The sequence below is a fragment of the Amblyomma mixtum genome, chromosome 5 (assembly GCF_055824585.1).
Source record: "Amblyomma mixtum isolate Tamu chromosome 5, ASM5582458v1, whole genome shotgun sequence".
NCBI lineage: Eukaryota > Metazoa > Arthropoda > Arachnida > Ixodida > Ixodidae > Amblyomma > Amblyomma mixtum.
The window spans coordinates 10,455,637-10,483,560 of record NC_143016.1 but is presented as its reverse complement, the minus strand read 5'-3'; the positions used below and the strand labels follow the sequence as shown (position 1 = coordinate 10,483,560).

The 27,924-nt window shown below is 47.0% G+C and overlaps 1 protein-coding gene across 5 annotated transcripts in view; it reads right to left on the bottom strand.

The window, feature by feature from the left end:
- Window positions 1-1,276: 1,276 nt before the first annotated feature.
- Window positions 1,277-27,924, bottom strand: part of LOC149341301 (uncharacterized) — a 309,449-nt gene continuing 282,801 nt past the window's right edge. For 2 of the 5 annotated variants that reach the window (XM_089543338.1, XM_089543342.1), the window contains one exon: window positions 1,277-1,443. In XM_089543338.1, coding sequence (XP_089399464.1) covers window positions 1,415-1,443 — 29 coding nt within the window. In that variant the 3' untranslated portion in view covers window positions 1,277-1,414. Of the gene's footprint in view, window positions 1,444-6,820; window positions 6,890-27,924 lie in introns of all 5 variants that reach the window. The other 3 variants (XM_089543331.1, XR_016282905.1, XR_016282913.1) reach the window with 3 other exon arrangements.

The window sequence follows — 27,924 nt, the reverse complement described above, 5'->3', positions numbered from 1 at the left end:
CAACGGCATGGCTACAGCGGAACGCCGACTAACCCCGAGACGCGCGTTGGGTGGGCGCCTGGATTGCCACGGAAGCCGCGTCCGCCTGCCCGGTGGAGCGAGCGTTTCACCTACACCGAGTGTGAACGCGCGTTCGAAATGCGCGGGAATGCCGCTCGAGGACATTCCGGTGTCTGGGCGATGGCATCGTTCTCCCTCTCCCAGCGCGTGACGGCGATCTGTCGTGACGTCATGTGTCACGTGGTATGTCACGTGGTGTGTCGTCACTGTACCACGTGGTCTGCACGGCGTGCAACTACAGCGACGGCGCGAGGTGGACCCTAATCTTCCTCTGTCGTGACGTCATGTGTCACGTGGTGTGCACGGCGCGTAACCACGGCGAAGGGCTGTAGTGTACCTCTAGTAATATGCTTCGCATAAAAAAAAAATGATGGTGCGAGAGAAGCAGATAGCGCGTCATCGATATGCCATGATCTGCACTCATGAAAATAAGTTCGCGATGGAACCTCTTTAGTGTCCCTTTAAGCGCTTGCGGATCCTTACTTCGATATTCGAGTCGTTCACAAACCAAAACGTCCATTTTCTGAAAAAACTTGCGAGTTCTAACGAACGCTTTAGCTCACGCTGTCCTTTCAGCCAGACACTCTGAAGGAAAGAAACGCACGCCAACATTCTCTCTCGAGTTGATGCCATAGCCACGGTGCGAGGGAAAAGGGAGTGAAGAAAGGAGACAGAGAGCGTAGAGGCAGAGACTGCACACAAACTCAGCCTTAGGGGATTTGGTACAGCCGAGGTGCGCTCAGGTCCGGGATTTGGTATTCAAAAGCTTTTCTCTTTTGTTTCCTTTTCTTTCCTGCAGCATCAGCTCCCTCCCCATCGTGTAATGTTGGTGAACGTCTGAGCTGTTCTGTTTCTTAATTGTTCGGCCCCATCCTCCTGCTATGACCTCACTTGTTACTATCTTTTCCTCTGAGCTCTGAAAATTATGCGCGTAGCAGCACCTTTTTCCGCATTTTATTCATTTATCTAGCGCCTCTTCGCATGCCTTAGCATATGAGCGTATGAGCTGCAGCGATAGCGCGTTCTGGGCTGTTCCGAGAAGGTGGCCGCGACCTTTCTCCGAGCCTGTTGAATGAATTCAGAGAGGCGGAAGGATATATGTCGATATATGTAGTAGATAACAGGCGCTCCGACGAACCATTCCCCCAGATTGCGCCTGACGTAGATATAGCTCTGCAAGCTTTCACGGTACTTCATTTAATCGTCGTCTATATGTTGCCTAGCTTCTGCGGCTCTCTCATTTTTTTTTCTGTTTTCTCCTTTCTCTCGGCTTCAGTCAGTTGGGCTCTTCTTTCCTTTTCTCTTCTTCCTCTTCTATATCTCTTCAAATCCGTCCCCTTTACCCGTGTGTGCGTCACTGCCTTCCGTGCTCCGCCGGCGAGCCTGAGGGAAACATAAGAGAGTAAGGAAAATATGAAGGCAGGGTACATGACCAACAACAAAGTAAAAAAAGCGGCGATAGTGCCACGGACGTGGGGACATAAATTCACTGCCGCCAGCGGAAACCGCCTTTCGCGAATTTGTGACCAGTCAGCAGCGGTGATGCCCGGCGGAGAGTTACCGTCCGTCTACGCGGATGGTGGATGGAGCAGCAGCAAATGCCACTCTATCCGTGTTCAGTTAGTAAAAGAGTCGCCGCAGTATTTCCGTGCTTTTTGCATTTTTTTCTCTTTCTCATCTTCTGGGCACGCAGCAGGCCAGGGAAAAGGAAACATGGTTCGCTTCCTCACTTTACCTTTATGTCTGCCCTCCATTGCCTCACTAAGCGCTTCGCCTCTATAAGAAGAATCCAACCTGATTCATAACCCTCGCATCTGTTTTTCTTTTCTGTCTCCTTCTGCCCCTCACTTCCTCTGAACCGTAGAGGCAAGGGACAAATTCGCTGAGAAGCGATGATGTCCGTTATATATGTAGTTTGGGGAGAAAAAAAGTAACAAAGGGAGCTCGCTGCTAATGTCGGTGTCTTTCACTAGATAAGAGGGGCTGCAAAAAATGTTCATGGATCAGCCAAGCCTTCTATAAGAGCAGCGGGAAGAAAACGATCCCCGGAAAGGCAGGGTTGGCCACCTCATCTTGCATGTCTGCACTGAAATTCGTCTGAAAGAGAACGGCTACTCCAAGCTACTACTGGACGCACCATTCTCACTATGCTCACTATCATCTGGTGCTGAACATACTGGTGACCCTAGAGTTAATGTTTTCTAACTATGCTCACTATCATCTGGTGCTGAACATACTGGTGACCCTAGAGTTAATGTTTGTACTGCGCCTTTTGTGATGAATCTTCTGAAAACATCTAAATTAAGGGGGTTCAGCAGTACGAGGTTTGTCCTGCGGAAGAGAGAAAAGGAAACATTAATATATCATTCCTAAAATCCCACTCTGCTCTACAGTATCTTTCTCTTTGCCGTCGTGTTGCTATAGTCCCTGTAATTATTACACGTGTTCTTACTCTACACTTCATCAGGAACCTTACATCTGTGCACATGCTTGACGTGTTTCTTTCCAGACCGTGGCACCCTGATAGTTTCACGGCCACGCGCCTGTACCACAATTTTTTCAACGTCATTCTTTCCCAGGACAGCAACCGACGGGAACGCCCTTGTCCACCACTATGCAGCAATCTCCGCTACTCGGGACACTGCAAAAGTGTCGCCATGCATCATGTATAAAAAAAAGAATTTCGTCTGTTACCCTACCTCTTATAATTTAACCTGCAAGCCTGCAGCAAAAGCTGCAGCCAAAGCTGCAGCGAGAAGCGATCACTCTGGCTCTGCAGCCGTCGCATAAGCAGCGAAAGGGGCAGACTGTGACATGGCTATATATATTATGAAAGAAGGAAATTTCCATGTCTGCGCAGAGGTGTCGACCTCCTTGTGCTCAGTGACCAGGTAAGGAAGTTTGTGAATAAAGCACCACTTTTTCAGAAGACAAAGCGAAAATAAAAAATTGAGGAGTACTCTCGTAGGCTTTAGCTCAGTAGTAGTAAGGATCGCGAGGCCAGTTTTTATCCGCGGGCACCTCCACAACCTACTGCGCTCTGGCCGACTAGGAAAAAAAATATATTTTCCCGAGCAAGGTGTGTTGCTGGGCGAGTTGGTTGAGGTACATCATGGAAAAACAGCGCTTGCAGACAAAGGACCAGAACAAGGACCAGACCAGAACAAGCAAACTCATTTCGCCCAGCGTACCTACTCGGCGCACTTCACCCATGTGTTTTTTAGATTCACCCAGCTGCATAAAACTAAGGCACTGGGTGTCACATTTAGTATCGTGTTCACCATTTTGCAGTAAGAAGTAATGCAATTGCATCGCCTGCACGAACGCCTCGCTCGTATGCTCTAGGTGAGCATGATGGTTGAAAACATGCTAGCTTCAAAAGAAAAAGTACGCAAAAATCTACACTTGCTCCTGTCAGCGGCGGTTATGTCTCTTCGGCCTCTACACGTACATACAGTCATGGACAGAAGTTCTGCGTGATACAGGTTCGCAGAAAAAAAAAATTAATTTCTCCGTTGCCTCGCTAGCCAGTCAGGTGGGGATCTTCTATGAGATGAAACATGCATGTCTTCTCGTGCTTCTATGCTTTTCATTGACCTGTAGTGCCTAAAGGCTACAGAATCAATTTTTTCCCGCGACCCCACATTGCGCGAACATTTTGTCCACGGCTGTACGATCCGTGAGGAAGAGCATGACTGTAACAGTCTTTGTGTTCGAGTAAAATGACCACAAAAATAATGAGAATGCACTGAACAGCAAAGATAGACTTAGTGCGAGAATGTGATTAGGGCCAGAGCTGCGCTTCATAGAAGCGTGCATTCCGACACAGAAACTCCCCTCATCTCCTTCTTATAACCGTAAACAAAACAACATTGCGCAGAAATGGCTGCACTCGTCGTCTCCTGCCATGGTACAGCGTGTGCTTGAATTCGGTTTCGACCCGGGGGTGCCGTAAAGTAGGAAGTGTTACGCTTGAACGAAAAGTATGGAAAGAAGAAAGTGGTAATTAGGTGTTCCTCAGCTGATAATCGAGTTCCGCTAATAGCTTCCCGTCTGACAGTTTCCTATCGGGTGCCAGAGCGGCCGCGTGAACATGCTTTACTGCTTGCACAAGCAGCCGGAGGAGGAGGAAGAGGAGGCGGAAAGAAGGGGAGCTAGCTGCCGAGAAATGAAGGGCAGGAGAGGAAGAGAGAACACTTCTTTTGTTTCTCATGCAGCCCTACCAGGTTGGCAGCATTCTCTTTTCTGTCAGCTTTGCTTAATTTTCCTGTAAGTGCCTTATTGCTTCCCGCCCCACGCAGCGCTCGCTTCCACAAACTCTTTCCTCCCCGGAAGGTCCTATTCACCCTTTCTCTCTCCCTATTGGTGCTACCCTCTCTATCCTTCGCCCAACAGTTAATTTTCGCTTCCAGTGTAGGCCTGTATCTTCCGGCCTTTTAACTCCACAACTTCCCCTTGTTTACTTCTTCCGCAGTTTGCACGTTTCTCAATTATCTTTTTTTTTACTCTGCAGTTCCTTCATTTTTTTGCTCCAAGCTCCTCCTCTGTGTTATTTTTTTCTTTTCCTGCGTCCTTGCCAAGCGGACTCATTACAGGGAGCGTTGTTGGGCAGATTGTAAGGAAATGAGGTCAGCTTTTCGGCAACAGCCTTCGTAGTAACAATAGAGCATCAAAATCCGCTGTGGGGTGTAACGTTTCGTCGCCCGCTAAGTACTTATCGGCCCGGGAGTTGCCTTGATTGGAATTGAAAGTTGAAAGAACCGAGACTGTTGTAGTTTGTCATACTTTGCGTGATTCTTTTGAGAGGATGTACTCGAAAGTCCACCGCTTGCAGTACACTTTAACAGGCTGCCACTGTTCCTTTTGCAAGGTGTCGGCAAGGGAGACTAAAGGTGCAGCTCTAATGGCGGAAGCTGTAGGCGGTATTTTGTGTAAAATACGCTATACATCCGTTGTCAGTGCCAGTAACTGATTATCTTCTGACGCCAGCCCGTGACGCGGTCACATTCTGAGAAGTTATCACGTGGACACTCTGGGGAATGATGGTTGCTTGGAAGCAGCTCATCGTCATACGACGTCTCGAGCTTCCTCGTCTTTTCTCCAGTCTGACCTTGGTACTTGAACCCCGACAGCTTGCAGGCGTTCTTGAGAAACAGAGGCAGAGTAGCCGGTACACCGTATATTTCCAAATCGCAGTAAGAATCCAAGTCGGAGGCACGCTATACATTAAACCAGAAAGCCGTGAACTACGCTCAGCAGAATTGGTAATTATTTGAGTATGTGTAACATTTAATCTGAACAAAATAGCTTATGATACAAAAGATTTCAGGGAACCCTACAGGATTAACATAGTGTCTGGGTAAACAGTTCAGGTGAGGTACAGTTGTGTGGAGAAAGGAACACTCAAGCACCTTCCACTGGCAAAATGTGATGGAGGAAGTTAACGAGATCAGCAGACCGGAACGTAAATTGCATGCTGCCTTATAGCTCGGACGTCGTTATGTGCCCTGCTGCAGATCGTGTGTCCTTAAGTTCATGATGGAAAGTTGATGCTTTTACATCTGCCTGTGTCATTTAATTGGTTTTTTATTATAGACTCAAATTTCATTGGCGATGGCAATATGCGAGCTGGAAAGAACTTGTAGAACTTGTATTTCTTTATTTCAACACAAAGAGGAGGCATGCAGTGCAAATGTGAATTTCAAGGCGGAGTACATTTTAGCGCAACACAACGGTAACAACATAATGGGGACAGGACCGGCGTTGTTAGCGCTTGTTCTGTCTACTTTATGTTGTTCCCAACAGCTCCTGTCCAGTCAACGTTATGTTCTTCCCTTTGTGCAGTGCTAAAAAGTATTTCGCCTTGAAAACATGAAACATCTAGCTGTCAAACAAACACTGCTGAAATGAAAATTTATATGATTATTGCTTACTACGTTGCACGCGACAAATATCAGCACAAGTGCTTTGAAGTAAGCTCTTTGATTTAACTTAATGAAGAAGTTTAACACAGAGCTTTCACGCTCTTCACTATAGGAGGCATACAGTTCTCGCAAACTTCCCTGCACGCAGAACAACATAAATACTCAACGCGAGAAGGCTGTTGTGGCTGCGACTAGCTGCGGTTGGGATAGCCAGCCACCAATAAAGGCACAAAGAAGGACGAAAATATCCTTCTTCCCGCAGTTGCCACTATGCACGAATTACCGTGTCTTCCCGTTACTATGGCGGTATTTCTCCCGACGACCACGATTGCGCACGGATGTGGAGAGACGCGATGCGCACCACGCACGCAGTTCTTCCGCCGCATAAGCAAAGCCGCAAGTCAACTGCCGCTTCGGTTTATCCGTCTTTCTGCATTCTGCTAATGCTTTGCAGCGAGTGTGCGCCTTTGATCTTTGGCTGAAGCAGCAGGTCGGCAGTAATGGCGCTGTGCATCTCGTTAGGGCCAGCAGCCACGCTTGCTTCGCTAATTAAACCCAAACCGACATGCCATATTGCCGGTTGGACAGTGTCTATATAACGAAATGAGCCCACCCGGCCTTGGGTACACAAAACGACTCCATATTCATCTTCCATACTTGCCTCCTCCATTCCTTTTTTCCACTGTCTACTCTGTAAAACACTGTCGCCGTGCTGCGCCGCGGTGGCTCAGGGTTAGAGCAATTGACTACGTAGTCGAAGGACCTAGGTTCAAGCCAGACACTGGCAACGTCGTTTCGATGGTGCATAGCTGTATGATAGAGGAGGAAGAGCTTACGAGAAAGTGAAGGAGAACTTGCACCGTCCTCAGCTCCGTCCTTTTCCTCTCTTCCTCTTTTAGGCATACCTGTGCATCATCAGTGCTCATCATGACGACACAACTCGGTAAAGGCAACTAATAACACACCCCGTAAAATATAAAACTTATCACCCTTCGCCTCTCTACCAATCGAGTTAAAGTCAGGTTGAACGCACTTCGGCTTGTCTATTGTGCGTAACCGGTGGTAGTGAAAAGCAGGGCGCGTATCAGTGTGGTCGTACATGTATTTGTAATTAAAACTTTGCACAGGCTCACAGCGCGCTTAAAATTTCTTAAATTTACACGTCAGCGCTCTGTGATCGCCAAAGCAGGCTCTTTTTGCTCTTCACGCAAATTCTACCTTGAGTGGGCACGACCTTACACCCACAGAAGCTTGAATTCGCGTTAAAGAGGAGAGGGCACACACCAGACAGGCGGACATTGAAGTTCGTATTCCTCTTTTTATGCAGGTCCACACCTTGAATGACGTGCAAAGTCGACAAAAATATGCGCCTATCACATTTTCGTAAATTGAACCTTCGCGGAGAAAAATGACTAGTTCTCGTGCAAACAAATTTGCCCCCCCCCCCCCCCCCCCCATCTTGTTTTTCCCCGCTTTCCTTGCGCTCAAGATAACCCGAGCACAAGAGGCAAGCGTGGCGTTAAAGGTCGCGCAGTGCGAAAATACGCACGTGGCAAGCACATTCAGCAATCCTATGAGCGACAGTAGCGGAGGTTGGCTGTTTACGTCTGCCATTTTCACTTCTCTGTTTGCACACGTGCCTTGACGTGCGCTGTATATCTAAATGAAGGCTGTTTTGCGGACGCTAGCTTCAGCCTGCGGAATATGCATGAGCGCTTAATTAGAACAGCTACCACATTTGCTAGCCACGTGCCGTCCCAACCTGAGTATCCCGCTTTTGCATCTCTTTTACGCTTACGGTTCGAAACCTTTGCTGTGCTTATATTCTGTATCACTTAACATAGATACCGGTAGCAAGCTGAGCAAACATCGTGTTTTATGGCAGTTAGCTTGAATGAGCTGCACGCTAAATTGAGATGAAAGATTAATGAGCCATGATGAATGTTTCTTGATTCTCTTGAACAAAAAACTATTTTGTGTGTGTTACATATATTACCCATGGACGAGGCTAACTAGATAACAATCGGAGAAAGAAAACGGCGATTCGACAAAAGCTCCAAACAGATATTTTTCATCTGAAATTACCTGTCGAAGAATAACGTAGGGCAGTGTCCTTCTGTTGCATTTAAATACAGAGAGGATGGCAGCACAAAGCCGAGAAGCGCACATAAATCATAAACGCTGCATTTAGAACTTCGTGGAGCGTACATTCTCAAGAAAAATAAAGCTTGCTTTGAGGAAAGAAAATCGCGCAGTAATTCTCTCATTTCTCTGTCGAAACTTCAACCACGGCATCAGGGAAGGGATGAAGCAGGACGCGCATGAAGAACGAGAGAAAAAGGTGCCGCAGTGGAAGGCTCCGGATAAATCTCGACCAGCTGGAAATCTCTAGCGTGCACTGACATCGCGCAGTGCATGTGCGCCTTTGGTACATCAGGAGATCTTGGAGAGTGGCAAACCCAGGCTGCTGGTTCACTCCATGAATAAGTGATTCTTAGCATTCTTCAATTCTTCCTTTCCCTTTCCTTTTTCCTTCCTCAGATTCCTATACCTCGTCAGATACGTACCTACTTTGCTTGTACTCTTTCTTCCACTTGATGATGCACACAAGTGGATGTACGGAGGAGAGCACGGTATCGGTGCATCTCTGCTGCGCTTGCGGGGATGAATGCAATGTTAGCAGTAGAGAGTAATCCGGGAGTCATTTCTAAGATGACAGGCGAGTAATTGCAGTGCTTTGAGCAATCTGCTCCTGAAACGCTGTCCCTTACCTCTACCCGCGAGAAATGGCGTTAGTCCTATTTACTCTGCGTTCAGTTTACGTAAGTGACTGTCCGCGTTAGAAGACAGCCAGCGACGTTCTTTTTTGTTCTCCTGTTCCCCTTCCTACGTAACAACCGGTTGGTGCCACCTCTTTTGCTTCTGTCATTCCGCAAATTGTTTTCGTATTTTTACTGTCCCGCTTTGTCGCTTCCTCTTTGACCTAATCGAACGAGAGTGGCATGCGTTGTCTAATTTAATAACCGGCTGCTGGAGCACGCAGCATTCTTTCGCTTCCTCTCTAAACGAGCAGCACGCCTGCTTCGTACCAACGTCTTCCTCCTCCGGCTCTTCGCTTCCGCAGCTAATGTAATCCCATTGCCTGTCTTTGCACGCGCATTCGCCTCTAATTGGCGGCTGCAGACTAGAGCAAACTAGAACATGGCCCACAGAGCTGCACACGCTTTCTTACTAATCAGTTTTTACCATCCTACACTCGTACACCTGCTGCCTGCTTCTTCTTTATCTTATCCTCTTAATATACCCTACTTCCTTTATGTGCCTGGTCGGCATAGCCCCTGATTTACACCTATGGGCTTCACATGAAGTCAAAGTTGTTTAGTTTTGATGATTTTTTTCTTATCTTCATTGCTACTTTGTCGGATTCCCTCGATTTTCCCTCTCCTCACTATTGTTTCAGCCGAGTGGTTTGTCTCATTATCCCCACAAATTGCTCTGCTACATGAGGACGCACAATTAGTCGGATCACCTTACGCTCCACCACAGCGGCATCCGGGCCTTCGGCAACGGTGCCAGCTGTCAGACTTAAGTAACGACTTCCGTCGGAATAATAACGGCCGCTTTGCGGAAAGTGCCGCACGGTTTTGCGTGCGTCGTACGCCGTGTGCGGGGAGCGCGCTCCCTGGATGAGTTATGAGTTTAGTCATTCTCAGGTGCAGAATTCAGAAAAAAAGGGGTTCCTCATCCGTATTGCGGGCGCCGCTTTGGAACAAGTGTTGCGCGAGTCCAAGGAGACCGCAAACGTGTTTTCTAGGGGAACCAAATCACCAATATGCCACGGAAAAATAAAGGAGAAAAATAGCAAAAGGGCGCGAGTGCAGCTTTGTGACTTTCAGTAAGTTAAAACTTAAGCCTCAGCTTGACCGAGTTAGCAGTTGTCTGTCTAAAGCCTCTGGTAGGTGGCCCATGTGCCACAGTGGGCAGGTACCAACCTGATCTCCGCGTTGTGGGCAACCTGACGACAGGCTTTTTGACGAACTATGGAAACTGCGTGAGCAATTAAGCCCACACTCAGTTATTTCGGTGATCTTTCTCTGAAGCTTGCTTGACCTTGAAGCAACCGAGACGGGCCAACTAGGTCACGTGGCCTTGTGACGTCATCATAACCTGCCCTCCGTGGCAGATGGAAGATATATTAATGACAGGTCGCTCGGGGAGAGCAAGCTGGGCCACACAAGGCCCACCGCTGGGAGCACTTGCCATAGCATGGCAGTGGCGCATGACTAAACCGCAGCAGTACATCGCCAGGAAGGTATGAGGACTCCCAGACGTCTACGAATGTGAAGCAGAGAATGACCTACATATATGGGAATTGAGCCGCTACGCGATCGCGTCATACCCTTAATGCGGAGCTTAAGTGGCCCCTTCATTTTTTTACTTTATTTTTGTTGCGAGGACAACATAGCGTGCATGGCGGGAGCATCAGTGGGGAAAGGGATTGTGTATATGGAAGAGAATGGCGTGGCTAAGTCGTTCACAGTCCAGTACACCGCATCGACCGGAGGAACCAGGTACTCGGACTTTGCTGATGAACGCATCGTCGCCGAGATGTGCACATGCCTCGGAGTGGCGGCAGTGAGACTGCAGAGCGAAGAAGACCAAGGAATAAGAAGCGCTGAATTAATTCTGAAGGACACGCAGTCCGCACTTAAAGTATGAACCGAGGGATGTTTCAAGGACCATGCCCATTAACGCATTGCTTGTAGGCACTCGTGTATTGTAGGTGTGGCAGTGTGGGTGAGGTACTGATTATTGAGATGTCACTTAGCCCAATGAGAAACGTATGCTGAAGAACTATTGCCGTATCTACTTTTCCTTCCTTGCGGTTCCATAGGATTTACGCTGTCAGACATAACACATTAACCTAAGGGTTTATGGTGGATGTGGATTAGCATTTTTATGAATCGAAACTAACTAGGGAAGAGGGGACGCGACTCATCCTAAATAAATAGAAAATAAATTATCTTCCTCGGTTTCCCACAGCTCTGTGCTTCTTAGCAAGAGGTACGAATATATTTTATTTCGTCGTTTTCTTGCCTTTGTCACATTAACGCTAACGCAGAATTTTCGCTCTGGCAAAAAAGTAATTGTGTATTCATAGCGCTCTTGTTTCGAGCACGCATTCGCATATTTATTGTATTTATAGGAGGAGGGAAAACTTGGTCATACCATGTTTAATTTTTTTCTAAATTTTGCTGGTACATTGGACTAAGGACTTCCTACTAAGTCATTTCACGATTGCTTATGAGACATATACTCGATAACATGAAAAATCTCGCAAGCTGCTGGTGTGGTTCACTTGAAACAAAAAAAACACAGAAGCGTTTCCTTTATCTTTTTATGCAGCCAGGACAGGGTCACATTAAGAGACATACGACAGGCCTTTGCCCTACAGTGGGCGCAGTCAGGATGACGATGTGCCGAAATCCTCTTCGAAGCTTCGATGAAAATAAAAAATAGAAAGCTATCTGGCACATGTCGCAACCTGAATCGGCATACTCACAAGATCAAGGCGCTCAGACAATCAGTCACCCATTAGAGTTGCTGCCATCGTTCGCCTAAAAACACTGATAAAATAACATAAGAAATTAAGTACAGGGGAGGCTGGTAAGTGTTGCATCGCGGCTCCAAAATACTGTTGACGATACTTGGCGACGTCTTTCGAAGTACTTCCACTCCTGTGCTGCACTTACATCCTGAGGGAGTCAACGATGAGCGTGAGCAGGAGTCGCCTTCAGTGACGAGGGGTAACAAAAGTGGAACAAAAGGCTCCGGTGGGAAAGCGGCTGCTCTGATAAGCCCGGAGCAGAGCCTGCGAGCACTGAGTTAAGAACGAAGTGGACGGAGAGTCTGAGAGTGAAGAAAAAAAGAACAGAAGCGACGGCAACAGAATCGAGAGTTGAGGCGATCAGCGCAAGAATGCATTCTTCCGCGACTGCAGCAACTCATCCCCGAAAAAGACGCCGCTCAAGGGATGTGTACCGATCTTCCTCTCGAGGCCGTTGCTCACTTGCAGAAAAAAATACTGCTGTCTTTTCCCGCCGATTGTCGGCTTTCAGCTTTGTATGCTTTTCTTTGCGTGTGTGGCTTCTCTTATGTGATTGAGTTGAAAGGATGAAGTGAAAGCAGTGAAGCATAAGTTCTGTAGCTGCTTGGCCGTGTTTAAGGTTCAAGCCCAGGAAATCCGGACAAACGCATCTAGTTTGCACTACTGCCACCACGTGCCGTGTGGCGCTGAACGCTAAAAATCATCGCGAAAATTTTGATTGGTCGTTACTGGCGTCGGAAATAGTTGTTAGCGCAAGAATCATTTTAGAAATCAATTTTTGCAGCGAGCAAAAAGAGTAGGCCATGATAAACACAAAGTTCCGGCAGGGTCTCTCAAGACTGTTTAGCTTTCACAAAACTGCAAGTTTAGGATATCCCCGTCGAGTTACGCGGTGTTCACTTTAGGCAGCCAACAGACGACGCTTGTTGCTCGATCTCCAAGAAAGCTGGGCATGTGCTTTATGGGAATACTTCGGGCTGTATGCTCTTACGTTAAGCGGTAACGGTGAAAATGAGGGGGGGGGGGGGGGGGGGGGGGAGTGATGTAGCGAGGGCAAAATAACGTATCCTGAAAATATCCTTTCGTTGGCCTCAGCTCCAAAATATATCTACCTCTCAATTTACCTACACTGAGACTTGAATCGCGAATAGGAACTAGTCAAGACAACTGCGCCGCATGTGTTTTTATTTATACCTTGTACTTTAACTGTATTTCATATGCTGTTGATTCTGACTTATCTCTTTGGGAAACGTGCTTCCTTGACCTCTACTGCCATAGCCTCATGCTATGATGTCATCATCATCATCAGCTTTACTACGCCCACTGAAGGGCAAAGGCCTCCCCAATATATCTCCAATTAACCTTATCCAGTGCCAGCTGGGGACACCTTATCCCCGCAAACATCTTAATCTCATCCGCCCACCTAACCCTCTGGCGCCCCTGCTACCCTTGCCCTTTCCTGGAATCCAGTGAGCTGCACTTAACCATTAGCGGTTACCTCGCCTTCGCATTACATGTCCTGCCCAAGCCATTCATTTCTCTTGATTCCGACAAGGATTTCATTAACCCGTGTTTGTTCCCTGATCCACTCTGCCCTCTTCCTGCCTCTTAACGTTACACTTGTCGTTTTTATTTCCATAACTAGCTGGTTTGTCCTCAGTTTAAGTTTAGACCTTTTCGTTAGGCTCCACGTTTCTGCCCTATGAGTGAGTACATGGAGGAAAAAAAACTGAGGAGGGAGCATGCGGCGACAACCTTGAAGCCTAATCTTGACAAGTAAAGATATAGTAAAAAAAAAGAGAGTTTGTCCCCCCGTGATCACGCCACGTGATAGCGTGCGGTAAAATCTAGCCCCGCTGCGCACGCGCGTGCGCGAATTAGCGCGGCAGACTGACTGTAGATCAACCTCCTTGCTGTAGACGCTCCGCGCCACAAGCCGCGCATACGCGCGGACTAAAACATACCAGAATCAAAACATAAAGGACTGACTGGGAAAACGAAGAACTGAGGGAGAAAACGGCTTCATAAACACTCGGCTTGCGAACGCTGGCCGCGTGACGGCACGCTCCCTCCTTAGGTTTTTTTTTTTTTTTTCTCCATGGGTGACTACCGGTAAGGTAGTCATCTTTTATGGATTTCTCTTTATGGATCTTTTATGGATTTCTCTCCAGAGACAGTAGTAAACTTCCACTCACGATCTGAGAGAACTTGCAAAATGCGCTCCACCCTATTCTTATTCTTCCAATTTTTTCACTCTCCTGGTCCAGATCTGCTGTCACTACCTGCCCTAAGTAGACGTTTTTCTTTACCACTTCTACCTCCTCGCTACCGAATGTAAACTGCTGTTCTCTTCCGAGGAACAGCAAAGATTATGTATTGTGTGGAAATAACTTGATGGACTCGGCGCTGGTTACTTTTTTTTTCTTGGATAATTTAAGTGGAAATATGCAGTGCTTGCTCGATGCACGCAGGCATTGGGGGCTGAATTAGCCTCCTTTTGAAGCTATTGATGGCCAGAATGTTTTAGCAGTAAAGAAAGCCAACAAACGCAGCCGTTGTGGCTCAAGCAAAAGACCAGACAACCTCGTACCCTCCGAAATGTAAAGCTAATTTATGATAAATGATCCAAGTCAGCGCTGAGTATTGCAGCGATGGGCTTCAGCACATCCCACGCAACATTCTCGAGGCGCACGGGTGCAGGCTTTGCGGAAAGGCGCTGCCTGGACGCTCGCTCTCAATATGTTTGCAAACTTTGCTCGGGTGTTTACCTAAGGGCTGACGAGTTGGATAAGGGCCAAGATGGTGGAGAGCGGCGGTCGAGTTTGGGCAGCCTGGGCTCGAAAATTATTCGGGCTTCATTACGCGATTGGCTCCAGGGGCCGCCTCCAGTCGTCAGAAATGATCCTTTTTTGGAGTCTTCGATGGAGGGGGGGGGGGGGGGGGGGGGGGGGTGAGCTGGAGGGTAACGTTTCAGCGTGGCCTAAAAGCGCTAGGATGCCCTGCTGCAACATATCCGCTCCCTCTTCTTCCCCTTGGGGAGACGGTGGAGAGTCTCGCCAATTAACCGAGAACCCTGCTTGGCTCCGGCGTCCAAGCAAAGGCGTAAGGGGGGTTGGTGACGCAGAGCTTAGCGGCTCCTCATGAAAGTCTCGCCTCACAGCGTTCATGATGAGGCTGCAGAGGTCGCACGTGAAGGGATCAGGCACCTGGAAAAAGCTATTCGGCGACAGCCTCACCGTGAAGTTTGAAGCACCTTTTTGTGCGGTTGACCGAAGAGTCACGACGAAGGAAAGCAGACGCGATGAAAGACTTCCTCGCAAGGGTCTGTCGCGTACAACGCTCGCTTAACTGGGTACTCACCGCGGCCTTGCGCCTCCTCAGGCGGGATAAGATGTGCGGCGGTTGCATGCGTCGCAGACATGCATACTTACAGTTTTTCGAGCTTTTGTTTTATAATACTAAACGTTATGCTCATGTTTCCCCCAGCCTCATCCTCGCTTGTGCAATACCTACGTGCACTTGGAAACGCCATCTCTAACCCCTCTTTCTCTCTGTCTACCTTCAATTGAACATTTGAAAGACAGAAAACTCGGTTTTCTTGCTTCGTCGATGCGCTTCACCACACACGGCAGGCATCACCGCTACACGGCATATTCATTTTTTTTTTTGGCTCTATTGAACGCGGAAGACCCCAGCAAGGTTGCTTCTTTCCCTTGGGGAGAGCACGGCGACAAGTGCACCGAGTGCAAGCAGAGTGGCTAACTTTTACCGCGCGCTGTATTGCAGTGTTGTGGTTGAACTCCGCTGCTGCTTTACCATGTTCTATGTATGCGTCGTAATTATCATTAGATAATTATGTGAACACGCAGCTTGCAGGAAATGCGTATGCGCACAACCTATAAAAGCGCGCTAATAGTTATGTTAGAGCAGGCCGCACTATGCGGCGCAGTGCTGTTGCTAGTTTGCACACTTGCGTTGGATTCTCTTCACGTGGTTAACTCGCAAAGAAGCTCAAGGCAGATGGTGTGTTTACAGTGCGTGAGTACTTAAGCCCACACTCAGCAATTTCACCGAGCTTTGTCTGCAGCCTTTGTCTGCAGTCGGAGACATATAGGAGAGGCCTTTGTACTGCTGTGGGCGTAGTGAGGCTGGTAATGATGATCATTATGATAGGTGCCCCGCTAAACAGCCGGGAAGCAAAAACTGCAGTCTGGTTACTTTTGTCGTTAAACAGCATGCATTATAGCGCTCATATTTACTCATCATTGCAAGTTCTGTGCCACTGTCTGCGTGCTTCATTAGATTTATCTACAGTGAACCAGCCCTGAAGGCCCGCCCTGCACGCTCTGCCCGGCCTGAACTCGCGCAGGAGTCTCTGGTACGCCAGTGCGATACAGTCAACAGTGCGATACAGTGCGATACAGGACATACAGTCCTCAATATGGTCACTTGCGCGTGTGGACCTGTGACTCGTTGTTCGATTCGATCGACGCGCAAGGCTCCGAAGACTGGACACTGGAGGCACGATGCACGCAGTATTATCAGGCCCCGAAGGAGCTAAGATGAGCCTCAACATCTCGCTCTTAGAGGTCGGTGAAAGTGGTCTACCTCGTGCCTCTAGTATGATGCCAATGAGGACTAATGAAGAACCACGAGATTTTTGTGAATCACACCTTTTTGCAGTGTGAAATGACGACAGAGTGCATCGCGTTTCATTTATTTGTGTCCATGACACGCAAATTGAATCCAGTCTCTCACTATAGCTTGCAGGGCACGACGGAAAATGGAGTCATTTCCTGTCTTGGTTTGCACGAGAAGCCGCCCCGAGCGCGGGAACAAACCTTCTGCTTTTTCTGTCATAGCAGTAAAAGTGGCACTTGCCGAAAATGTCTGCGTATTCTGTGTGAAGCCCAAATGAGTGACCCTCTATTCCCTGAAAGCGCTAAGTGCCATACGCTTCCCCATCGCACTCCCTTAGCTAGGGTGATGCCCGCCTACCTACCGACGCCCTCTATCCACCTCTCGACCCACCCTCACTCTCCAGAAGCGCCATCCACTGCATAGCCAACCTCACATCCACATACCCAACTCTACACTCAAGAAGCGCAACCCGCCCCCAACCTATCGATCTCCACTCTCCACAAAATTTTCACCCAATAGAAGCCCGCGCAGCAGCGGCGCGAAAAAGCGCCTGGTGAAGTCGAATTGAAAAACGAAGTGGGAGAGCCAGCTGCCCCGGAATTATACCCAAACAGCCACCTCTCCACCCCACTCCCTTAACAACACATACCTCTCCTTATGTTGGTACGTTCTGCAAGTTACTCTCCCAGAGAGCCAGACATGGTTAGTAGACAGAGCTCTCTGCGAAGCCCAGGCCCGTGGACTCTTGGATAAGTAGTGACCCGCCCCTGAGGACCTTCTTTTGTCTTTTGATTCCCAACAAAATTTTCAAATACCACCACCGCAATCCCTATCTAGAGAGGTGTCCATGTGTCCACAGTCACTCTCAGCTCACCTCCTTAGCTCACCTCAGCCTTCAGGAGCACCACCTGCCACCTTCCTCCACCTTCCACAATGCCTCCATTCACATTCCCGCACGGCAGCGGAACCAAAATAATTGGAGGGGACACTTAAGCTCCGCCTTAAGGATATGACGCGGTAGCGTATATGCAGAAGGCCATTCTCTACTTTGCATTCATAGATCCCTAGAAGTCCTCATACCTCTCCTGGAGCAACGATGCAGCGGCTAAATGATGCGCCACTGCTCTGCAAAAGCATCTGCTCCCAGCGGTCGTTCTTGTGCGGCCCAGGTTGCTCTTCCGGAGCGACTAATCCTTAGTTTAATTACCGCCTGCCACGGTGGGCAGTTTGCTCACGATCCGGTGGGCAGCCTAGGTCGCGTGACCAAGGTGGCCCACCTGCCTCCAAGGCCGCTGTCTGGGGACCACCTGCCAGGGCCGTACCCTTGACTTTTCGCTCACAGCACCGACGCGACAACGCAGACACCGTATTTTCTGGTGTGCAGGGGCCTTTAACGCTGCCGCGTTCAAAGCGACGGCGAAATCTGATAAACACGCACTGGGAAAGTCAGTTCCTCTCCAAAACCACCACCCATCAGCCACCTCTCCCCACACCCACCACCAGCATCGACTCCATTCCTCACCCGACCTCCACCCACCGAGAAAAAGGATTCATTAGAGCAAAAACAACACAGTAATCAACGAGGGTTAATCCGATTGCTACTTCCGCTTTCTCGCATCATGTTTCATGATCGCTCTCTCAGTTATTGCTCATGATGTGAAGGTTGTTTTCCACATATGTGACACTAAGCTAGGCTAAGCGTCAGGAAAGCAAACCAACTCCTGCTCGAGCATTACGGCAGGCATCGAGCCTGAGAAAGCGTATAGTTAGCGGCTTAGCAGTGTACCAGGCCTTGCTTCGTATTTATAGAGGGAGCACTCATACATCGCTTTTAGAAGGAAACAGAGAAACAGCGCATCATGCACCACGTTGGGTCTCAATGCATGAGGAATGACAGCGGGAATACCAGCACGAACTTTCAAAACATTCAAGCCTTGCGCCTCGAAGTGGATGTCTCGACAAACAACACGTGAGTGAAATCTTTCGACGTGTCGTACGCAGATGCAATCGAATTGCCTCTTCCAGACATACCAGGTAGGATGTGAGTGAAAGCAAGCATATGTAGAGAGCGGTCGCTCCGGCGTGTGATCGATTCTGCAGCGTAGGGGCCCGTGGTGCGTATGAGAGGACAAAAAGACATATAGTACGAGGTGGAGAGACGGGGATGGTGACAAAGAGGATGAGTAATTTTTGAGTCACTCTTCCAAGCACGAGATTATATTGGGCGACAGGCACGTGGCGAAAAAAAAACTTTGGTTTTCCCGCTTTTGTCATGTCCAAAGAAATGCGCTCGATGCGAGTTTCTCGGCAGATGTGCGAGGTAAGAAGACACAACGCAATGCTTTACGTCGTACGAAATACGCTGTAAGAATAACATGCCCTCTTGGCAGCATGTGCGTAGATATTTGGATTGTTCAATTGAAGCTCTCAATTTTTTTATAATGAAAGGGCTTTTTGGACGCGACGACAATGCCATACGCTTGTACCTCTGTGCGACGTACTGGAAAAAGCGTTATAGTAAATATGAGATCTTGAGGCCGCTATTTTATATTTACCTAATTGAAAATCCAAACTGTGTTCAGCTCATTGTGAGACGGCGTTAACAGCCGTGGTTAGAGGGTGAAGGGAGGCTTGAAGATAGGATAGTAGCGGACTTGCAGACCGTGTCTCAGACATGAAAATCGGAAATGTTCACAGCAGAAGGATTCATGCATAGGTCTCTAAGAGATGATGTAATCGGTTTTTTGCTAACAAGACTTTGCGGTTTTACTTTTTTAGCAGTGGTCAGGTAGCCCAAATAAAAACTGCAATGCGACTTTAGAATTTTTTTCTTCTTGTCCAACGATGTGCAGCTTGTGGCGGCAATAACACATTCGACGCATCAATCTAAAATCAGGATTTCCCGGCGCAGTCATGGGGCTGAACGATCACAATACTACATTTCCTCTGATGCACATTTTCTCTGATGCCCATTTCCCTTTCCGCTACTTCCCAGTGGAGATCAGGGGAGTCTCCCCAGGCCCGCTCCCCCGGCTGTCGCTATAGTAGCATTCCCTTATTAATTTCTTTCCACCTTCGGGTGGTGAAATTACAATTGCCTACGGGCCAATTCGTTTATTTTGATTGGCTTGAACCCGCGATACAGAAGTGGTGCGGGAGAGGCCCATTTTCTTATTCATTTATTATGCCTCGATCTACAATTTGATGCATTTCCTCTTAAGCAGTTTTGAGGAACACTAAAGAAAGCAGTCTATGTCGCCCTCGGGAGTAGGTGTAAGCATGTGATGCATTCCAGGTCCGGCGAAGAGCATTCTAAGACGGTTCATAGATGATAAGGTAAGTTGTTGAGTGAGTTGGTGACGAATTGGCATTATGTTGTGCCCCTACGTGTTTCTTTCTTCTATGTCCCGTTCGTCCCGCTGTAGTCATGAATCATAGATGATGTTAGCCACACTTTTTTAATGGTTATCGGCCAGAATCCTCTGGATTTCGATGCATCACCAGCTGCTTTTTATAGTATTCCTTTAGTTGGCCAGTTGTCCGAGTGGTCAGAAGTATAGAAAAACAGAGCTGCTGGATTTTGTCCGGTGTTTTTTCGAATCCAACATAGTTGCGAATGGAAAAGTTATTTTCTACTGGATACCATTTGAACTGAAAATTGGCTATGGAAGTCGTTAGTTCTGGTATAGGTCTCGCCGTCAACTCATTTTCGATAACTTGAAGGGACAGGAGGGTGCTTGTTGAAAAGAGAGAAAGCAGTTTCGAAGTATCGAGTGCTATATTGAGCCCTAGCATCCCATTTCATGGTCCCACGGAACAAGTTGAATGTGTCAGACTCTGCGAGGACGCTGACAAAGAATCGGGTTTTGCAACTGTATCGTCGCGTGGTCGATATCGGCGTTTGCTGCAGAGGAACCGTTCGATTACCGGTGAAGACGCTGCATCCCGCGGAGTGCATGCGCTGGCGAGGATGCTCGTTCCGACCGCTTTCTCGATCGAACGGCGCACAGCCCGGCACAGTAGTTGGCAATCTGAGGCCCCAGTGGCACCCTTCCCTGCTGCAGTGCCTGCGCATGCGGACGACTGCACCAATAATTTGAGGAAAACTCAACGCTCCGCACAGCCGAGAAGTTCAACGACAAGAAGCATGCCCCGCGGTTGCAACCGCGGAGAGCTTTTATATGCCTGCCGTATTTCTGCCCTGGGCCGGTTAGCTTCGCCATAGGCGAGAGGGCCACCCAGTTTCTCCTGTTGGGCCCATGTCGACGCCCGCGTAAACGCGTGCACTCGATCGACACAGGTTCACGTAAGGCGGAGCACACAACACAGCTTGTGTTTTGAGTTAACACATCCGGCATGAATTGAAAACTACCAGTACAAGAGATGAGAGTGCAGCCTGATATGAGCGTCAGCACGCAATGACGAGAAAGAACGCCTCAAGGGGCAAATTATTCACAAGATATGTGCCACTTTGGAGTATCGTATGAATTCCGGCAGTCACTGGAAATACAAGCGGCTTCTTTCCTGCAAAAAGAAAAAAAATCGGCAGAGACACTTAGGATTCACATCACATCACATCATTTTCCTTAAAGACCCCTTGCGGGGTGTTACATAAGGGGTGGGTTTTTAAGAAGTACAGGTGTTCAATGCAGTCATGAATGTTCCAGGGCAGGTGATGGCAGTGATATCGTGCGGAAGGCCGTTCCAGGATTGCTTACATGTGTGAATGCGAAATCATTGCTCTCTCTTGGTGCATTTACACCCACCCCCACACACTCACACACGCGCGTATGACTATTACACTGCTTCCAATCCACCTGAAGCATGTAATTTGAAACTTAGTTTTAGCGCCAGCGGCGGAAGCCTTCACCCGGAAAGCTGTACGACGAACGGTTGCATCATAATTTTTATAGGAAATTGGTTTCTGAGTAAAGAAAATGGCGGAGTAACTGTCTCAAAGTTAGGTGGACATCGGAACCGCGCATTACGGTAAGAGGTAAAGTCTGGGAAAGCATACAATTAAAGGTCCTTGTGTAGTCGGTTCGCATCCCTCTCACAAGATAGCCTCCTTAACTTATCTAACTAACACATGTAAGCTGTATGCAACGAGAAATCGTATGACACTACCTGGAACGCGTACGACGAACGGTTGAGTCGCAGTTTTGGTGCAGATTTTGTCGGTAAAACTGGCGCCACATTAAGGCCGGCCAGTTTTGAGCGTACAAGGTGTCCCAGCTAACTTTAGCCAGGGTTTAAAAATATGCCGTGACACTCACGACGCGACTAAATAAATGAATTTTGCTGGCTATTGTATGCGAACTTCAATATTTTTTTGTACTGCGCTTGACTGCATAACTAGTCTGTAACTTCGCACTGGCATTGCACAGCAAACGAATTGCTTTTCAGTTCGCCTCCGTCGAAGAGAGAGGGCATGTGGAGGGGAGGGAGAAACAGCGCCGGCGCATCTAGGGGTAGCGAGTATAAGTGAAGCTTTGGGCTTAGGTAATTTGGAGTGCATCTGCGTTCGAAGCATGCAAGCGCTAGACTTCCCATCAGGAACCTGGAAGTGCAAGAATTATTGGCTTAAATGACGCGTTCCACTCTCATCATGCAATGCTAAAATATCCCTTTGAGCACGTCCTGCGTGTTCCCGCCGCTAGGAAGAGGACGGGTTCTGAGCTGCCCGTAAATGACGCGCCGAAGGTTGCACGTGATAATCTGACTGTAGTGAAAGAAGCCTATGCTCATTGGATATATCCACTTACAAACGGACAGTCACTTCTTACAAAGTTCAACAACATACTGCATCTCCTGGCCAATTGATAACCAATACTTGGAAGTACTTTCGTCTGATTCGAAGCAATCAGGCATGCAATGTATGTTTTCTGTTGTACCCTGCATCTGTAGGCAGACTGTTTCTTGCTGGTTTAAATGGTTTATTCTGTTCCAAGCGGTCATTCTGATCAAATGGGTGGCCCCCGAAACTTTCGCTACCACGCCCTTTCACTCTCGCATATTTGTTCTAGTAAAACATCACGCAGTATAGTAACCCACAGAATGAACACTATGAGAATCATGTAAGAGAGATCACTCTCTGAGTAGGTATATATCCTCTAGCAGTACCAACAACAGGCAAGTGACTGAAAAGCTCCAATATTGCATTTGACGAATTACGAGGACAGAGTTACAACAAGGATATAGCTTTCTTCGTGTTTAATTTGATGCCGATTCTCCACCTCTCTTTTTTATGTGTTCCGCTCGAAACAACTAAGCGCCAGTGTGTGAAAAGTTACTGTCCGAAAGTGTGCGGTTCGCTTTAACTAACCCGCTTAAAACTCCTTCAAATACGCTATAATTCCCCCAAATCGGTTTCTTCATGGCACTTGCATTTTTTTCTTAGCCAGAGCTTTGACCTTCAAAATTATTCAGCGGTACTCAGTTGCGTATTATAGAAAGCTCAGAACCTGATATATTGTTACGAAGAAGAAGAGGGCAGTGGCGCGGAACGGAGCGCTCGCGCTAGGCCCACAGCCATTAAATCATATTATCATCTGCCATCATGTCGTCCTTTTTCTAGACTTGCCACCTCGTAACAATATTAAGAATTGCTTTAGAGGACATACAATTCATAATTCGCGACTCTTGGAAATTCCAGGAGGCTCAGAAGGCGGCCTTCTGACGTCTTGGAATAGACGCCTCGACGTGATCTATGGTAAGAAAATGGAGATGAAAACGTATGACGGGATTAGCCAGAAAGTTCCGCAATGTTTTCATGCATTAAAAGGTTGTGAAAATAACTCGATATTAAATTTGGATCAAGTGTAAGGCACAAGTGCGGCCAATCTAAGCTGGTCGCTGGCGAAGTGCTCGCTTAAACTTTCGCAACAGTAAAGGTGCAATCGTCCAGCCCTGAGAAGAAAAGCGGCGGAAGCCTAAAGCGACATGGCGGGAAACCGCGTACGCAGTCCCGTCAGTTCTCTTAAAATGGAGCTTGAGGAATAAATGTCCACTTGAAACGACGCCTCCATGGTTAAGGTCTCCTCTGCAACTTTCTGTCTTGAAATTGTTTCAGATTTAAGCCCTATACTAGAGTCTGTAGAAGTGGTAACCCAGAACTGCAGCTCGTATAAAGGTCATTGCTAGAGAATATCTCTTATTTGGAATCTGCAACAATCTACAGAGCCAGACTGCTAGTGATTTACAACGGTAGCGCCTCTGTGCTACTTTTATTCATTATTGTTATTATTATTTTTTTGCTAAGGTAGGTGTCAAGACGGGTTCAGTCAGTCCATTTTAGATTGGAGCACCTAATCGGCATTTGAAAAGAAGCCAGCACGGCCGTTAGTTTAATTAGATCACAGAAAATAATGAAGGGGCGCCCGGTGCATAGAAAATGGAAGTGCTGCCGTTCTTTAGGCCAACGCAATCGCAAAATGCGAACTGCCTAAACACGAAAAAGGGGTCGCAGCATACGTACACAATGGACACGCAGGATAGTTGCTGGTCATTCTTAATTAAACTTAAGCAAAACTTGTGCTCAGTAAACAGTAGCAAAACAAAACTAACCGGTTTTTTAGATCTGGTGATTTGTGAGTGCGCATGCAGGAACATAAGGGAGAGAGTACGTGTGCGTGCGTCAAAATGTCTGAGTTTCATGCGTACAGTGTGCTGCGTCCTTGGAGTAAAACATTTCGCACATGAAACACCCAGAGCCCTTCGAAAAGTAAACAACAAGCTACAAGTTAAGTGAAAAGTTGCCTCTATGCCGAAAGTGCAGAGCGAGGCGAGTAAAACGAAGGATAACTGAGAACAGTTCAGCTCGCAGATGGTATGTTGATTCCCAGGAGTGCATGTAGAGAAGATGAGCTCAATAGCACTCAACTCAACAGTGCGCTCCTTTCAATGCATAGTGTGCACTTTCACCATGTGGTTCGAGTACAGCACGAAAATAACCGTATGAAAGGGAAGAAATTCAACCGTTAATTGAAGCTGATTTTCATTTAAGGCAATCATGTATTTTTCCTTGCATGCTTTCTTTATTCTTTGTTGTTATTTATTTATACAATGGAAGTTCTTGAGCGCCCCTGTTTTCTGTGTTTCTATATTTAAGTTTGTGACCTTCATTCATATAAGGGGTGAAAAGAAGAAGCAAGCATTTCTTATGTTTACAAACTGCTGCTATGGTGTTTTTAGGAAGACGATATTGGAAATTGATTAAGAATGCACAAGTGCCCTTAACGTCAATTGAATCACAAAAGGGTTGTTTCGCTGGGTGAAGTATAACTGAAATTATGATGAAGTTATGAAATACAGGTACGTGGCTTGTCCTGTTGAAGACTACAGCGCCAAGAGCATTGCCGAAAACACTAAGTTCTAGCTCGGTTAGCGCCCACCAGTTCGGCTATGCAATGGTAAGTCGAAAGATGAAAGCAAATTTTTTTCGTTGAGGCACAGGGCACAAGAACTCTCTCTCCTGTGAAAAGACCCAAAGTGAAATTGTTTTATCGACCAATTTGTCCCACTGATGCCTTTGTGGTATTGTGTTCGTGCGTGCGCTCTTTCACATCGCTTTTTCATATTTATGTGTACGGATCCGTTACTAGCCTTTGGCTATGGGTCCAATCAGCTTTGGGTATTGGAGCAGTACCTGGAATAAATAAATAAATAAATAAATAAATAAATAAATAAATAAATAAATTAATTAATAAATAAATAAATAAATAAATAAATAAATAAATAAATAAATAAATAAATAAATAAATAAATAAATAAATAAATAAATAAATAAATAAATAAATAAATAAATAAATAAATAAATAAATAAAGCCATGTCAGCAGTTCAGAATCGCAAACCTGATCACTACAGATGGCTTCCACGCAATCGTCATGCGGCTCCTGGAATGGTCAGAAACGAAGGCTCACCGTTGTTTTCCGAAATAATTGAAGGAAAACTAAAACTACACGAGCACCACAAAGGGCTTAAGCGATTTCGCATTAATTCAGTAGCAATATTGTGTGCCTGATACGGTTATGTTCTTTTACACGAAAACGGAACCACAGTCTGTAACATCAGTTCTAAGCGATTCGAGGAATACGCACGTGAGTCATTAGAGAAATGCTTTTCAAAAATTGCAGAATGGAGACTCAACAATCGCGTTATAAAGCAATGCAATGACATCATCACAGGAAGCCAAGCTGTGTGAAGCGATATTTCATTGTACCATGCAAAACAGAAGCACACAGCCCGATTTGTCCCATACCACAGAGTTACCGATGCGCTCTCTTTGACCGCTACAAATAGAAGATCGACCAAGCTTGTTCAACAAGACCTCATCAAACAGGCGCTATCCGTTATTGCTCTGACGAAGAGTGTGTGCTATGTCATTTTCATGCCCGTTTTTAAGCGTGCAAGCAGAGGGTTGGTTGACTGTTTATATAAACTGAAAATTTTTTCCACCTGCCCCACTAATCATCGTGTACCTGAATATAAGAAATTTAGGATTCCTAGCTTTTCAGGCCTGTTATGACAGTGGAGCGTGGCTCGTAAGGTCCTGTACAGGTGGGGTGGCATAGCGATAGGTGGCATAGCGAGCATAGCGCTGTACAGCTCGCATTCCAACCACTTATATTCTAAATGACAATACTCTGGAACTAACATCAACATACAAGTACCTTGGGGTGCACCTTCAGTTTGACCTAACATGGCATCACCATATCGACCTCACCCTAGCATCTGCTAACCGCTCACTTTGTTTTCTTAAACGTAACCTCAGATACGCCCCTATACACGTTAAAAAACTTGCTTATATAACTCTAATAAGCCCTAAAATCGAATATGCTGCGGCCATTTGGGACCCTATTCAAGCCTACGTTATCACTAACATTGAATGCTTGCAAAACCGTGCTGTTCGTTTTATATTTTCAGACTACTCACCCTTCACAAGCGTTTCAGCATTAAAAAAACGTGCCGAACTGGAATATTTGTCATATCGCCGTAAACTTGCTCGCTTAACCTTTTTCCATAAGCTTTACCACCACCCATCCCTTCGCAGTGATTTGTTTCAGTCACCTGATGCTCTCTTTCCACGCCGTGATCATTCTTTCAGAGTTAAACGCGTAAACTGTAATTTATCGTCTTATGCCAATTCATTCATTCCCCGTACTATCACTGAATGGAATAGTTTGCCATCAGTCATCGCCACAGAAACTGACAATAAAAAATTCCAAGAGCTTCTTCGCTGTGACGGAAATGTGTAAAAGTTTGCTGTTTTTGTTAGTGTTCATTTTTTCTTTGTGTGATGCCTTATGTTTTAATTAACGTTTTTTGTTACGCTTACTTGTTAAAATGCTTCTCCTATTCAACATATCGTGTTTTTGGCGCGCATGCGAAAGTGCCAACACACGCACGCATGAAGGCATCTCCTTTCGAGGCGGACGTCGCGGAAAAACCGCTGGAGATTCAGGCTGAAGCGGCGACGTCAAAGCAAAGTGCACTAAATTGAATCATGCTTTGAGAAATGACCCTTTTACTTCCGCTTCCGCCGCCTGATCTGCGTACGGCACCATCTCCGCCCGGAAGAAAAGACACGCCGTCCCCTCTTTCGCCCGCATCTCCTCTCTTCGCCATTCGTCCCGTTCTCTACATCCCTCGCGCCACACTTTTTTTCTCTTTCTCTTGTCCATGCATAAAGCGCGCCGGATAAAAACTGCTCCTTACCGCGTCCTTCCTTGCACATTTATTTTCTTGAATTGGGATCTGATAATTTGACCTAAAAGATGTAAACAAAGTATTATTCTGGGCTTCTTTACTACTTAATATTCTTCCCATACATCTGATTCACGAAATTCCAGGGTCTTCTTTAGCTAGGTTAGCGGCATACGTGAACTTGCCAGTGTCACAGTGGGGGTGCCCTGCTTGATGGTCTTTCTTTTTTTTTTTTTTCCGCCAACAGAAAAGACCCATGCCCCGGATAGGAAACCAGCCAGAGTGTGGCGATCGTTCATTGGCATGTGCGAAAGTTCGTGGATTCACCTCCTTTAGCTCCTACTCCCACCATGCAGTTTTTATACTTTACTTTTTTCTCTGCAGAGGTTGATGTTATGAGTGCGCTTCTGTCCAATCGCGCGCGTTCAGTTTCCTCTTGTTTTCTCTTTTCTTCACATTTCTATGCTGGTATCGAGTGGCCCTAAAATTTCGTTCACTTCTTCAGCTCTGATGATGATAGCTTCCTTCTTCCTTACCACTTTAACTTACCGCATACCGTTTTACCGTTACGGAAGTACCGAGAGCCCACCCACCGCCGGTAAGCACGCGCTGATTGGTCTCGATGCTGCTGGCGCGGGAGCAGCTGACGGGCAACTAGCGCCATCTGGCGCGTCAAGGTGATTTGCGCATGCGCACTGACTGCGCGCGGGCTACCGGAACACCGGTATCGGCACCGATAGCCCGTTACACGCTATGGTAAAGGTGTTCAACCTTAACAGTAAAGGTAACGATTCGCAAGTTACCTTTTCCGTGAAGCAAGACAAAAATAAAAGCAACATAAGACACGACATAAAGCACTCTTCGATTTCACCCCATCTCCTACTTAAACCCATAAGTCCTGTTATTTCCATGTATTGATATTTTTTCGCCCTCCGCGCATTTGTATTTTACTTCAGTACCTCCGCCTTTGGCTAGCGTATCTCAAG